This window comes from Ammospiza caudacuta, chromosome 3, assembly GCF_027887145.1.
Source record: "Ammospiza caudacuta isolate bAmmCau1 chromosome 3, bAmmCau1.pri, whole genome shotgun sequence".
In the NCBI taxonomy this organism is placed as follows: domain Eukaryota; kingdom Metazoa; phylum Chordata; class Aves; order Passeriformes; family Passerellidae; genus Ammospiza; species Ammospiza caudacuta.
The window spans coordinates 34,569,248-34,584,608 of NC_080595.1; the positions used below are offsets into that span (position 1 = coordinate 34,569,248).

The 15,361-nt window shown below is 46.3% G+C and overlaps 1 protein-coding gene across 1 annotated transcript; it reads left to right on the forward strand.

Annotated features, from left to right (window-relative positions):
• Nucleotides 1-2,426: 2,426 nt before the first annotated feature.
• On the forward strand, nucleotides 2,427-15,285 carry CCDC167 (coiled-coil domain containing 167). The gene is given in 5 exon segments (XM_058801617.1): nucleotides 2,427-2,484; nucleotides 2,487-2,557; nucleotides 9,768-9,862; nucleotides 12,259-12,311; nucleotides 14,442-15,285. Coding segments are annotated over 5 exon segments (381 nt in total). The 3' UTR covers nucleotides 14,546-15,285.
• The last annotated feature ends 76 nt before the right edge of the window (nucleotides 15,286-15,361 follow it).

Here is a 15,361-nt window from a genome sequence, read left to right on the forward strand (position 1 = left end):
TGTCACTCATTTTGGCTGCAAGGATGCAGTAGGGACAGCATAATCGGGGACACTGAGCAGGGTCTCACCAGGACCATATCCAGACTCATTACTGGATATGTTATTTGATGCCCACCTGTATGTCATCACATCCTGCACCTTTCTCTCATAGGCTTTCTGTTAGACCATCCCATTCCAGAGCCTACTAAAAACCATTTCATTCTTTTCCTCCCACCTTTCTTGCAGGAGGTGTGTTCCATAATATGCTCTCAAAGCTAAAAACTTTTGATTTCCAGCTTAGATATGCATGTTGACAGTAGCAGCTGCTTGATATGGAGAAGTTCAAACTCGTACTCTTGTCTGTGAATATTCTAAACCATGGAAGCTGATGTCATTGCATGTGAAAAACCCCCAGATCTGTCCTTCATGTTTCAAGAAGAAAAATACCATAAATTTGCAGAGGAAAAGGAAGTTTTTCTTTCTTGCATTAGCATGTAGATGACATGAATGACATTACATAGGAAATGAAGACATAACAGGGATGGATGAAGAAAAGGTGCCAGCTGAGGGCAGAACCAGGTGACTCAAAACCAGGTAACAGGCATAATAAGGTTATCAGCTTGCTGGATTTAGGGGTGCCAGGAGGAGTAATGCATGAATTGAGAACTGCTGCTTGCAATGGTGGGAATGGGGGTTTGCTTGTGAGGGAGGAGCCAGTTCCCCTTTTCTGTCTTCCCAAAAGATGTGACAACAAAGGTCACAGTCATCTGCCCACAAAATGCTGCATGTTTGTCTCTCTGTAGAGAAGTGTATGTGAGAATTGACAGTCCTCCCCTGAATCAATACTCACCTTTGTGAAGGAGAAAATGCTTTCTGTAGAACTAATGGCTATTTCAGCCCATTGTAAACCATAACAGATGGGTTTCTTCAAACCTCTATGCATTTTTAGATTGTATTTACACTCACTAATCAAGTCTTCTGTCTAAGATGGGAAAAAATAACATTCTCCCACTTTTTCATTTTCTCCCTCCCCCTGATGTTGTGCTTCCCCAGGGCTGCTGGCTGGGTCCTACTCAGCTTCTTTACTGCCTTCTGGCTTGGAAAGCAGTTATCTCACAGTGTCTCAGCTTGGAGATGGGAGTTCTGGCTCCTTTGGGTTCAGAAGTAGAGACTCTGTTGCATAGAGTCAAGTACCACATTGGGAAGCAGAAAAGAGTCCAGCTGTCCCTCATTTTTCTCCAGACATAAAATGAGAGTGATGCTGTTACCAACACATGCTACCTCCCACAGTAAAAATTAAGAAAGGGGAGGTGTTTGAAAGAAAAATGAAACACACTAATTAGGTATCAGTATTATCACTGCTTGTGTGGCACACATCTGCACTCCTGCCATTCTAGCAAAATTTCAGTCAGCAGAGGGTATTTAGTCAAAATGAAAATTCAGACTGTATGTCTAATAAATGGTGCTGCTGCCCAGCCTTCGTTTTTGCCAGCAAATAGCACTGTTGCTCTCTGTCATGTAGCAGCCATGTCTTGCCCTGAAGACAGATGCACTTCGGTGGTGTTGGTTTTTTTTTTTAATACAAGATTGCAGTGTTTCATAAAAAGCTTTCTTGGTCAGAATAAGTGTTGTCATGCATATGTAACATCATGATTAGTTTCTTGCACTGAACTGGCTGGCATGCACAAAGTGCTATTTCCAGGGGGATCACACAGCCAGTTTTTCTTCAGCTGCTTTAGCACAATTCTAGCATTTGAATAGGAAGCCACAAGGACAATCTGAATAAGAAAATCACAGACACAATTAGGTTGGAAAAGGCCTCTGAGTCCAACCTGTAATGAAATACCACCCTGTCAACTAGACCACGACACTGTGCTCCACACCATCTTTTCCCTAACACCTCCAGGGATGGTGACTTGACCACCTCCCTGGGCAGCCTGTTCCAGTGTTTGGCAACCCTTTCAGTGAATAAATCCCTCCTGATGCCCCAAAAAATTCTCATTTATCCCAACACGCCACAAAGCAGCCGTTCCGGGTTTGCCTGGGTTTCCGAGGTTGCCTTTTTCCTGAGTAACACCCGGGACTACAAGCCCTGGTCTGGAGAGGCCAGGAATGCGCTGGCTCCACCTGCGGGAAAACCAAGTGATCACTTCAGGTCTGCCCAGACAGCACCCGAGGGGTCCCTGAGGGGCGGAGAGGCAGGACCAGGCATGACCAAGAAGTCCCACCTCAGCTTCCCAGCCTGCAGGTCCTCCCGCAGCCATCCCTCACCCGCTACCACTAGAGAGGACAGAGCAGGGCCAGCAGCTGCACAACGGGGGAGGCAGTGCCCTGGCTGCCGCTCGCCCTCGGCTGTGTCGGAGCCACCCGAGCGGGCTCGCAGGGCCAGACCCAGTCCCGGGGCAGCGGCTCCAAGGGCGCGGGCAGGCAGCAATGCCCTTCCCAACATGGCACCCGCCCAGCCCAGCCAAGCGCGGCCCCGCTCCAGGGCGGTGGCGCACGGGGCGCCCTGCGCATGCGCGGCGGGCGGGGCCGGACCATGGGCAGGCGGCGAGCGGGGCCCAGCGTGGCCCGGGAGGTGAGGGGGGTGCAGCGGCTGGGCAGGCGAGGGGCTTGGAGCCACAGCCTTATTCCCGCCTTGAGCGATGGCGTGTGGTGTCCTTGCTCCTGCCGAGCCCTTGAGCCAGTGCCGTGAGGGGCCGTGGGTGTGTGTGTGCCCGTGGGGATGCTGCGGCGGGCCGTGACCACCAGCCCGTTGTGTACGTGCGGCGCTGGAAGTCAACTGTGTGCTGCTGCTACTTGAGGGGAGCCCAGTGATAAACCGCCATGTGAGGGGCCTGTAATCACAGCGAGGAGAAAGGGGAAAGGCTGGGTTTCAGGAGTATGTCTTCCTTCTAAGGCTGCCTTTTCATTGTGCTTGGGTGTTTTGTCTGTGTCTCCCTCACTGGAGATTGCACCTGTGCCATGTGCTTGAGGATGGCTCTTCTTGAGCAGGGAGGTTGGAGCAGATGGAGCACTGTGGTGCCTTCAAATCTTACCCATTCTGTGGAACTGTGATCTCCTGGGTGGCAGGAGGGCTGCTGCTAAGCTCTGCTGAAGCTTTGTCTTTCTGTAAACAACCTGAGTTGTGTTAGTTAAGATCTCCCTGAAGCACATGCCTTTCTGGCTCCTGCACTGAACAGTGCTGTCTGGACTCAAGTCTGTTTGAGTTCAGGTCTGTGGGGACAGTAAATCCTGAATGTTCCTCACAAATGGCTGCAATGGGGCACAATTCATTCAGTGAGTTTCACTGGTCACCTCTCTGCCCTGAAGTGTTTTCAGGTGAGCACATGCACAACAGACCAATGTAACCAGAATGGAAAGGCCAGGGAAATGGCAGGGCATGCCATATGTCACCAGCTAGTAACATTAAGGTGAATGTCACAAACTCCTTAGGGCTGGAAAGGACCTCTGGATATCATCTCATCCAACCCCTGTGCCAGGGCAGGGTCACCTAGAGCAGATCACACAGCAATGTGACTAGGTAGATTTTGAAAGTCTCCAGAGAGGGAAACCCCACAGCCTGCTGGAGCAGCCTGTTCCAGTGGTCTGTTTCTGTCTAAAAAGGTTTTTTCCTCACATTGAGCTGGAACTTGTGTTTTAGTTTGCAGGCATTGCTCCTCATCATTGCTTCACTGGGTGCCACTGAAAAGAGTTTGGCACCAATCTCTTCACACCCACCTTTAAGATATTTATATGTATTGATGAGACCCCCTCTCATCCTGCTGTGTGGAATGGGAGTTTGGTTTATGATTATCTAGTGTGTTTCATTGGTTAGGCTTGCATTAGAGAAACACAGTTCTGAGCACTCTAACCCAAATATAACCACCAGAGGGTCCAGAGGGCTTTGCTGACTGTCCAGGCTTCCTTTGGTGAGCCTGCCAGAGAGAATTGAACAGTGACAATTTTTTTTTTTTTTTTGTGGTTGTGGTTTGAGAATTGGTAGACAAGAAGTGTTGAGATGGTAGGGTCTACCTTACAAAAAGAGTGGTGGCAAAATGGCTCAGCCTGTTAGGGACCTGCTGTTCACAGAATGAAAAGGGACTGATTTTAGCTGCCACAGAAAATTCCTGCAAAGTGTTTGAGGACTTGTAGTAGCTTTAGATTAAGTTTTGTGGTGATTTTTAGAAGTTTTCAGGATGGAACATACTAGTTTTGAAGGGACTGTTGAATTACTCCTTTTTGTGTGTTACAGGTAAAAATCTCCTGTCTGGAAGGAGCACAGTGCAAAGACACTACTACTAGATAAAATTCTTTCCACTTGCAGTGATGAGAACACTACTGAAGAGAGGTTAGGGAGGAAGGAAAAAATGCCTTTAAGCCAGAGGAAGAGAGGGCTGTGTTTTAGTTTGCATGACAACCAAGATACTTGATTCATAAGTTAAAATTACTCTGTTCAGTATTACCTTCTGAACTGTTATGATTGTAAAGAAAACTTTTCAAACGAGTCTTAATGTGGTGTGATGCATGACTAGCTTTGAAAGGCCTCATCTAGGCAGAGTCATGCTTGTTTAACTGAAGTCATGATGCTAAATGAATGCAATTTTCTATATGGACACTTATCAGATTACCTTGCACTTACAAATTGCAGGTGTAATTGATATGATCTGTTTAAATGGATATAAATGGGTCTCCATAATGTTGTGTTGGTTTAAATTTGTGCCACTTCTTTCATATAGCTCTAGTCTTTTGACAGGCAGCCCTAGTGACAATGCTGAGCTGCATAGGACTTGCTTGAGGAAATTCATCAGGAAAATGAAACTGGCAAGACTAGTCCATTTTGTACCAAAATAGTGAAAATGAAATTAACTCAAGAGAGTGACAAGGATGACCAAAGGTGTGGAGAGCTTTATGCAAGAAACTACCAAGCATTTCAGGTCCTTTTAAGCTGGAAAATATGACTGCAAGGGAACCAATATAGGCCTATATCCTCTGCATGCTATTTGTAGCTTTAAACAAAGAATGAACATACATTGTCAATACAAAGTTAGGGCTATCAAATGAAACCAGCAGCTGACAAGCTCAGAACAAACAGGAGGGGTTGGTTCTGCTGTGAAACTTCTCACCAAAGAATATTGTAAATATACTTGTGGCTCAGGCAACAACTGAAAAAAGATATCAGAGAAGCAGAAAAGTGCATTAAATTAAAGGCAGTGCCTGGGCAGCAAAATGTCACATGTGTGCTTCTGTAAAGTATTGTTACATGTGTTGCTGCTTCTGGCAGGGCAATGGCTGATCAGTGTCTGTGGAGGAGCATAAAGAATAGGGGAAAGCCGACACAGTTCCTGCTCAGTGAAGCTGTTCAGGCAGAAGTTTGAAAATGTGGCTCACTGCTCTGTGGTCACACCTGTGTGCGGTCCTGCAAAGCCGCTGCTCTGCGCTGAGGCAGGATGGGCTGACTAACGAGATGGTGCCTGCAAAGCTGAAGGAGGAGGTGGAGGTAGGATCCAGCCTTTCCTCCTTTAGCAGCACACAGGGTTGTTCTGTAGGAGCCATCTTTGCTGGTGGATCATCCTCTGCTGTGACTAGCTTGTCTGGTAAATATTTCCAAGCATGCTGTGGGCGGCATGTCTGTGAAATGATTTTCCAGTGTACAAAATGATTCCAAGAGCATGGAGAAAATGGAAGTGTGTCCATGAACAGCAAGTTAGCACTTGAATTTAAACAAAATTTGTCTCTGCTGGACTGATTTTAATAATCCAGCCGAATTTGTGGATGCAGGAACCATTAATTCTTCTGTGAAAGAACAGCTCAAGTGTGCTGGCAGGTGACAAGGCATGTAAAGACTGCTCAGGGAAGGGTTTTTTTCTTTGCCCCCACCTCTTCAGTTGGCTTTGATCTGTTTTATGAGGGTCAGAAGATGAAAACCTCATTACCTAATGCTGTTGGATGTCGACGTATGTGTGATATGGCTCTTTGCCAGTATCTTAATTAGGGAATTCATGAAAGTGGAGGGTGGATGCCAGTTCTTGAAAAGCGCTTTTAGCCTTTCTGCTGGAAAGAAAGCCTTCATTAATTTGCTACAAAATGTATTAAATGGGATCCAGCTCAATTCTATAAGCAAACCTGCTTCTTTTTCACTTCTCTCTTTCTCTCTGCCTTTATGTGAGCCATTTTGGGCTCTCTGCCCAAGATGGTCCCAACAAATGGAATTTGTAATAAGCATGTAAGTCAGTTTGGATTGAAATCCATTCCAGGTCTCTCTAGTTTAAAAAGGTTTCCAGATCATGAGCAGATGTTGCCAGAATTCAGCAAAAGTAGCTGAATGTCTTGTCATACCTGTGGAGCAAAGGAAGCATCTGGTCTTAGATCCCTGCGTGGATCCAAAGCTGCTGGGACTTGACTTTCTGGAGCTTCAGAAGGGCAGCTCTGTGTGCCCAGATCTGCTGCCTGGATGTGAATCACATGTTTCCTTCCCCCTTTTTAACTGAAACTACTTAAAGATGTTGCTGTGAATGAAGTCCTGTGTCCCTGTTACCATCTGTGTGAACCTGAGGAGCTGTCATGTAAGCTTTCTGCTTGCTGCATTTCAGCTCTGTCCCAGAGGATCCCCTTCAAGGAAAGGAGAGCTAAAAGGAGGAAAGGTTCATCTTTGCAACTTAGGAGGCACTGTGCTGAGATTGCCACTAAAGAAATAATGCAAGTGTGAAGTGCAAGGGTGGTTCAGCTAAGCGAGCTCGGCTCCTTGTTTTCCTCTGGGCTTCCATTGTGCCCAGGTATGTACCCAAACTAACCTCACATATTATTTAGTAGGAGGTAAAGCTTTCCATCCACAGCACGCTCAGGTGAGCATCTGCTTCTAGGATTGCTCTCCTGGAGGGCTAGCTGTAGCAGGGAATTATGGCAAAGCCCTACAGATTTTCTTGTGCTACAATTTTACAGACTCTACCCCCTGCCAGGAGTTTCCTGAGCAGCCCTGAGAGTAAGCAGTAGTTCCCAGATATTACTCTGATTTTTTTCCTTGTGCTTAGTTTCTTTTCTGTATTTCTTTTGTTCTGCAGTGAAGAGTTACTTGGATGGCTGAGTTGCTGAGAGACTCCTGGCTTGCAGGAGCAGCTCCTAAATGCCAAGCAAGGCTATGGCATTGACATATCAAGATATGCTCTGCCCATAGTTTGGGTTGGTGTCTGAGGCTTCTTATTCAAATGACCTGCCTTCAGGAGGCAGAATTTATTGTCTTAATTTATAAGTGGGGAAACTGAGGCACAGTGAATGGATAACATCTGTGAATCCCCACTCTTGTCCTTCCTTATAACCCCTAATAACCTAGGCTAGCCAGAAGAAAAGAAGTAGTGGGATTCTGAAAGAAAAGTATTTTGTTCATTCAGCAATCTTCCTTGCTTGCTTTTTCTTTTTTTTTCTGGTTATTTTTTATCCCTTGTGCCCCCAGCTTAGCACAGCTGATGGTGCAGTTCTGGGGCATGTGGTTTATTAGCAAATTATTGCTCTCCAGCAGGGGACCCAAACTTGGGGTTTGATTTAAGAGCAGTAAAACCAGTTGAAACTTTAAAGTATTATGTGGAATCTGGAGATTTTTAGTCAGCAGAAAGTGAACGCACTGACAAAGTTGGGCAGAATATACTCTTGTTAAGTCTCATGAAATGAGGGAAGTATGGGCAGAGAATGTACTAGTGAGAGCAACTGCCAGCTAGGAGGAGCAGGCATGGAGGAGAGGATTGGAGTGCAGTAGCATGGATAATTTAGTGGTGGGGTTGGCAGCTGACTGAGTAAAGCTCTCATTAATTCTTTAATGTATTATTTAGCATTTTTTTTAATATATTTCCAGAGAAGCCACGATGCACTGTAATAATTTAACAGGCTAAGGAGGAGCCAGGTAACACATGCTGAAGAATCTTTTCCTGTGTGTGCATGTAAGGGTTTCTGCAGCTAAGGGAGCAGAAACTGCCATTTGCAAATGGTAGGAACTGGTGAGGGATATGGTAATCCTTAAATTTCACTGGACCAACACCTCACCTGTGCTGTACCACTCTGGTACTTAAAGTAACTTGCTGATAAGTGTGGTCAGAGCTGGCCTGGGTGAAGCCCTTTCTTGGCCCTGAAGCAGACTGGGGCAATGCATCATGCTGAGTTGTAGTGCATGACATGGCGATGAGCAGCTGCAGTTAACATCCTTAAGTGGCACAGCTGGAAATGGAGGAGGACAATTACCCTCATCCAGGCAAAACCAAGCATTGCCAACAACAGAAGTGCTCTTCCCTGAGCTTTGGGATCAGTGACATGCCTTGGTGCTCCCCTTGAGCTCAGGAAGCTGGGCATGTGCCTCTGGGGAGTTTGGCATCTTGAGCACTGGCAGAGTTGCCTAATAGCCCAGGACTTTGAGATTGCTATCTGATAAATCAAATATTTATTTGAGCCTTCTTATATGTCCCTCTCCCCAGCTCTGCTGTGCCTCTTCCAGACTATTTGACTGGTTAAACTTCTTTTCATGGTCTGCTTTATGTCAAGCCTCTTCTCTCCAGTCCTGCTTAGTTATAATGCTTGCCTGCTTTTCCTGAGCAGAAGGTGTGAGATTGTTAATGAGCTCATTAACAGGAGCTGATCAGAACAGAGCTGATCCCAAAGCAGCAATAATTAGGGATCACTACTTTGATTTTGTTTCCCTTATTACTGTTTATGAGTATGTGTGTGCTCTGGGCTGCTTCTGAGACTGGTGTCCAGGCAGCTCATTCCACCTTTACCTGGCACTGTGCTGCCTCTTAGTGTCTGGTGTGTGAAAGCTCCCACCACAGGGAGGCTGTGCTGCCAGCCTTGGCCTTCCCTGGAGAACCAGGCACAGCAGCAGTGTTGCACAGAGGTCACTGCCACCTTAGTGCACTGAGGCCGTTTTCTTTCAGGCTAGGTTATTGTGTTCATGTTGTCTGATTAGCCCACTGTTTCCCTGCTGGAAGCAAGCTTGAAAGACAAAGTTTTCCTTGAGATATCTATGCTGTGGTTGCCAGGCAGAAGAGAGGAGTGATTCCCAGAACTGTTGCCTATGGTAGGATCCCCTCCTGGGCAGTCTGTTTGCATACAAGGAAATGAACCCTCCTGTGCCTAGCTGTGGTTACTGCCCTCCACAGGAAGACACAGGGGTGGCTGTTGGGATACTTGATGAAGAGACACAAGGAGATAACCAGTGTTTTTCTGCACAGAAACTTATTGCTGCCAACACTTGGTACAGGTTGAAGAGGCAAATGCTCTCTTGACCATACTGTGTAGACTTCTGTTGCTGTTGTAGATTTTGCTGGGTAAAAGAGACTGGAAGTTTCTCTTTGTTCCCTCTTCACCCAACCAGACAGCTGGGGGTGCTTTGTAGATTTCTGCATCCATTCACAGTGCTAACATAAGACCCTGTCCCTCAGGCTTTGGTTTAGGCCAGTGTCTCTCCTTTTATCCTCTAATTGCATAAAGATACCTAAGATCACACCTTTCCTTGTAGACCCACATGCAAAGAAACTAAAGCAGGCTGGAACAGGATCAGATCTAGCAAAAGGGTGCTGGCCAGCCACACAATTGGCAGTGTCAGGGCTGGCTTGGCTTTGTCTGGGGTGAAGATGTTACAGTTGTCTGGGCTAGAATACAGGCTGAGCTGGGAGATGATGAGTTCTCTGTGCTGTGATCTCTACACAGATCTGGGATTCTTCCCTTGATCTGGGGAGGAATAGTAGCTGAACTGCCACCATCTGCATGGGGATGAGTCTTTGTAAGCTGGGAGAAGAAATGATGGTGACTGGAGTGGTGTTTTTCAGATTGATGGACTGGAGGAGAAGCTGGCACGCTGCAGACAGAGCATGGAAGAGGTGGACCTAAAGCTGCGCAGGGAGAAGCTCAGCCCCGAAGGAAGGTATTGCTGACCAGCTCCTTACACAGCTGAGTGTGTGCACTTCAGCTTAGCTGTCATCCTGCTGTAGCACCAAGCAAGGGCTCTTGAAGGGGCGGGAATGTGTGACATTCCCATGACACAACTCTCTTCCCACAGCTTGGAGCTTTCTTGGGGAATTTGCCTCTGTGAGAAGTACAGTGATAGAGAGAGAGAGCTATATCTTATTAACAGCCTGACTCCAGCCTGTGCCACAAGCAGACAAGTAGTGCCTGAAACTTGCCAGTTCATTTGCAGGCCTGGCTCCTGGCCTGTTAGGAACCTGCTCTGTGAATCTGGCAAAGGTCTTCTGCACACTGCTGCTCAGGCCTTGCTGAAGCCACCTGGGTTCAATCAAGGAGATGTGCAGCAACTACTGCTGAGGGCCAAACCAGGCTGGGATCCAGCTGCAAAAGCAGCTGAGGGAAAATATCTGTGCCTGTGTTGCTAATGTGTGTGGATGTAGGGATGAATTAACACACTGGCTTTTCTTGGGAATGCTAAGAGGGACAATTCCCCTGAAATCTGTGGCTGCCAGAGAGGCAGCAGTTGTTGGCTTCTAGAACTGGGAGTCAGGCAAGGATTTTGACCTGGATTTTGTAGTAGACATAGGCAGAACCTGCTGTTTCTCTTGAGTGTGAAGCAAGAGAATTAGATGTCCCAGCTGATTCTCAAATCTCTCTGCTTGAGAACATTTTTTTCAGTCACTAGCATCCTACTGGTCTGCTCCTAGCAAAAAGGCTGGGAAGCTCAGTCATCAGCCCAGGGAGTGGTCCTGATGATCCTCATGTTTGCTCTACACTACTGTCCTGTAGAACCCCATTAGAAATGATCATAAAAATAGTGATGTCTCTATCCCCTGACATTTATCAGGCTTACTTTAACTTCTTTGTTAAACTTAAAACTCTCCTTTGCACTTCCCCCTCTTCCTTTACTGGAGCTCTATATCCCCATCAGTATTTAGACAGGGTCCTGTCTCTTCCTGTCCCTCTTGTCTGTAGCTCCTCGTCTTAACAATCCTTTCCTGGCCTAAATTCTCCTTGTTACTGTCTGTATTCTTTATCTGGGGCTTAGGTGGCCAACAACCAAACCTACAGCTGCGGGAACTTGACAGGATGTGATATATGATAGTTTCTGATTGAAATACAGGGCCTAGAGCAAAGAATTACGAATTAAGATTCTTGGGGCCTTCTATGAGTTTTACAGCTTGTATGGAAGTAGAACTTCCATTGTCCAATTCCAGACCCTTTGAAAAACCCTGGAGGGAAGGTACCGTGATCAAAATTATCGATTCAGTGTATAGCACACAAAGAGGAGCTCTGCTTTTCCACTTTGAAGTTCAGTTGTCATGGTTTCTCCATGTCTCTTTCTCAAAGCTTCTTCCCTTGACTCTCTTCACAAGGCAACTTTCTAAGTAGCAGCTCAGTCATGTTGGTAAATCTGTCTTCTCACTTCCTACTGGCTGCCCTCCACCCAGTTTTCTTCTAGAGCCCTTTCCTCTCCTGCTGCTCCTAATGTAGCTTGCTTTCTTGCCCTCCCTTACACTTAACTAGCTGTACACATAGATTTGGATCTCTTTCCTCCTACAGGTTGTTCTTACTGTGCCCCAAGGGGAACAACAAACTCTGTTACACTTTCTGCCTTCTCTGAACCAGGAGATAATTTGTTAGTGCATGTTTATTTATGTGCAGAGTCTGAGAGGACTGACCATGTCCTCACTGCTGTAATGGAAACACTGCTGCTCTCAGGAATTTCACTTTAGGTTTATATTTTAATCTGCATATTAATTAATCTTGTGCAATTTAAGACAAGGGCTGGGTTGGCCTAACTTAGTCTTCTTTGTTATTATGAGTCTTCAGTCTAATGACAGGTTGTTTAACTCTATTAGTACTGGGCTTGGATTCAGCTTGTTTCCTTGAGTTCACCAATTTCTGCAAATTGGATACCTCTGAAAAAGGGATCCCAGCTTCAAATGGTGAGAAGAATTGCTATTCAAGCACTAAGCCCAATGTGATGGGGGGAAGGATCCTCCAGAGAGCATATAAGCACCCTCCCCCATCCCATAGCTGTTTCAGAACTTCCTGCCTCACCTAGGGGGAACTGGAGCAGGGAAATGACCCAAGAACCCTTTCTACAATGCTCTCCTGAAAGGAGAGACAGGAAGCAATTTGGGGGAAGGAAAAAATAATCTAAAATGCTGCATCTCTTCTGTTGCACAACTGGGTACTTCTAAACTGTCACCCTTCCAGCAGGGAGGGGGTGAGGGGCTCATCCTCTGAGCAGATATCCCCCGCAGTGGGGACAGTCTCTCTTCCATCATGTAAGCAAAGAAATAGGCTGTGTTCTGCCTCGCAGGTAATGAACTCCTCTTCTCATTACAGAAAGTCACTGGAGAGAGAGCGAAACTTACTAATGACCAAAGCTGACAACTATGGTAAGAGCTTCATTAAAAATGGTCCCTCTGGGCAGGATGGGATCAGTGCTGCAGCTTAGCTTTGTCTTCAAGCTCCTGCCACCTCTGACTTCTGCCTTTGAATTTAGCTTCAACCAAAGGGAGCTAAACTAATGGAAATGTAGTCAGCATATTATAATAGGAGTCTGCATCCTCCTACTTGAGCTGTACTTCCATAGGGAAAAAAATAAGCATCAGCTAATGAAGGGGAGAAAATGTCCCCCTCCACACACCCCAGATTACCAGTCTTTAGATAATCATAGCTAACAGATTGGCTTGAGTAGCTTTTAACATCCCTCTCCCCAACCTTTTCTTTTTTTTTTCCTAGTAGAGGCTTGCTAGGCAAGAAGGTAAGTGCTAAGTGCTATCAGGAGTGTAGCAAAATATACCTTCCTTGGGGAAGGTTCTTACTGCATCAATTTATGAGGCCACTCAGCACAAGAGCATAGCGATTCACACTGACGTGCTGCCTGCACTGCTAGAGAGCCAGGGTCCTTCCTTGGTGCAAGTCCTGCTGCAGACACTTAGAATGAAAGCCTCTCTGAGATACCATACTTGACAGGACTTCCATTCCACTAGAGGTGCTGCTTTGTACATCTTCAGGAACTGATCAGTGTGTTACCTGCTTGGCAGTACTCTGCAGCTGTGCAAGCAGCAGAGCTCACACAAGGGAAAGAGGCACAAGTATTCTTTTGGGTCTAGAGGGTTGAAAGCTGGGGTATGGCCGGCAAATTTGTAATTATAACTCATGCTAGAGGACTGTTTCCAGAAGAGTAACAGTTATTTTAAACAGACTGAAAGCTGTTCCCTAAGGGCCTACCACTAGAGACAGCAGAAGATTGAAATTTGCTGCCACCCTTTCACCAGTCAGCAGTCAGGCAGCCCTGGTGGCATCAGCAGAGCAGTGTGACAGCAGCTCAGACAGCAGCAACAGCCTCACCTAATGGTGACATCACTGCTATGGCCTCTGACTAAATCTTTCCTTATTCCAGCTGATGCACTTGAGGCCATGAACAGCAGCTGCTGACAGTGGCATTGTCAGCATCCGTTTAAGCTGGCACTGCTGTGTGTGAGGTTATGTGACCCTGTCACTTCCTTTGTGGCCTTGCACATTCAAGCAGGTTGCTCTGTGGCTGCATGAGAGTGCTTGTATTAGGTGAAGAATGGGGCAGAAAGAACAGCTAAAAGTCTCTTTTGATTACCAGCACCACTTGGGAACTGCTGGAGGCTGCTTGTGCAAACTGTAGAGACAGTAAGGTGTGTAGTCTGTGCAGATGAACTCAGCAACAGAAGCAGTCTGTCTCTGGACAGTGCACACCCCAGCCTTGCCTGACACACACTTAGTGCTGTTTGGCCTTGCAGTCTGTAAGGCTGGAGGCCTCACTGCTTGCCTGTACCAGCCAGCAAAGTTTTCTGGAAGAGAACTAGTAAGAGTGGGATTCTCATCTTTGGTAAAGGGAACCAAACAGAAATGGAGATTGGTAAGACTCCATGATTGAAATAGCCACCGTCTTCCTCTCTCTGCATCTGTTGTTCTAAGGTTGCTTTCCTTCTCCCTGGTTTACCTGTCTCTAAAAAGCTAAAAGCTTCAGACCCAAACAGAATAAGTGCCCAGGTTCAGGCCTTCTCCACACTGATCATTCTGAGGTGTAAGGAGACACAGATTCTGCAGCATTCAAAGGTGGCTACAGTTGTATTTAAATTTTAGCACTAGAAAGAGCTACCAGGCTGTTACATCTAGAAGATAGTAGAAATAGCTCTCTGCCCTCCTGGCTCCTTCATTTTCCTAGGGAACACACAGTTATTCTAATGACAGTCTGTCCTTAGTAGAGGCCTACAGCAGTGTCATTTCCCAACAGGAACTGGTCTGGCACTGAAGTATTCCCAAGCACAGCTACCACAAGTGTCAGGATGAGAGCAAATGAAAGGGCTCCTACTAGTTTGGGTAGTTACCTCCCATTCAGCACAATACCCTGTTGGCAGCTTTGCATACTGCTCCCAAATTTTTTGCCTGTGGCCAAGGTAGCTTTGTGCTTCTTAAGAGAGTTTTGAAAGGAGATGCAGCTGCAACATGAAGAACCTTCACAGACAAGTCTTTTGTTTGTTTCCCAGAGAAAGAACTGAGTGTGCTTCGTAAGGAAAATCGCAAGAATGCTGCCCTTGCTGTGGCCATGGCATTGCTGATTGCTCTTATTTACGCCTGCTGGACAATGTGATTGCACTCAAGAATTCTCCCCGCTGAACAAATGACTCCTGCAAGGAGCTCTTCCTCCTCTCACCATTGTGCCTCCCCCAAGGGTGAGGATCAGCATTTCAAATTACTGTTCTTGTTTATTGTCTCCAAGCCTTGTTGTAGGGAAGATTTTTCTCTGCAAATTGAGGAGGACAGGAGACAAACCAGAAATCACAGCACGCTTGCACTTGGAAATCAGGTCAAGCAGAGCTCAAGGTGGTGCCATCTTAGCCAAAACACAGTCAGGACCATGCAGCCTGATCCAGGAAGGCAATACATTCTCCCTTTTGAAGAGGACCTTTGTGATTACAAACAGGTGCTTTCTGCCCAGCCCAGGTGGAATACACACCCTGGCTCCTGTGACACAGTCATAAACTGAAGAGACCAAGCTCTTGATGCTAAGGGTAATCTGTAGGTGTTGCAATTCTATATATTCCCAGAGCTGAGCTAAAGATGCTTCCTCCTCCACCCCGACTTCCAGGACCAAAGGAATCCTACATTCACAAAAGCAGATGGCACGTAGGTATCTCTGCAAGCAGGGAGCATCCACATTGAGATATGGGTGCTTGGACTGTGAGATGATCTGCCTACCTCTCCAGTGCATCAGAGCTTGGTAGCCATTTTGTGCCTTTGAGAATCAGTGTTTGCAGAAGACAATTTACCATCAACCCCTAGAGATGAAAGTGCTTCTGTAAAGCTTTAAATAAAATAATTTGACCTTTTAATTTCCTGTTTTGTTTATTTGGTGGCTTTTTTCCCCCTGTTCTGTCCTGTTTCTCAGTCACTGCTTTATTCTCAT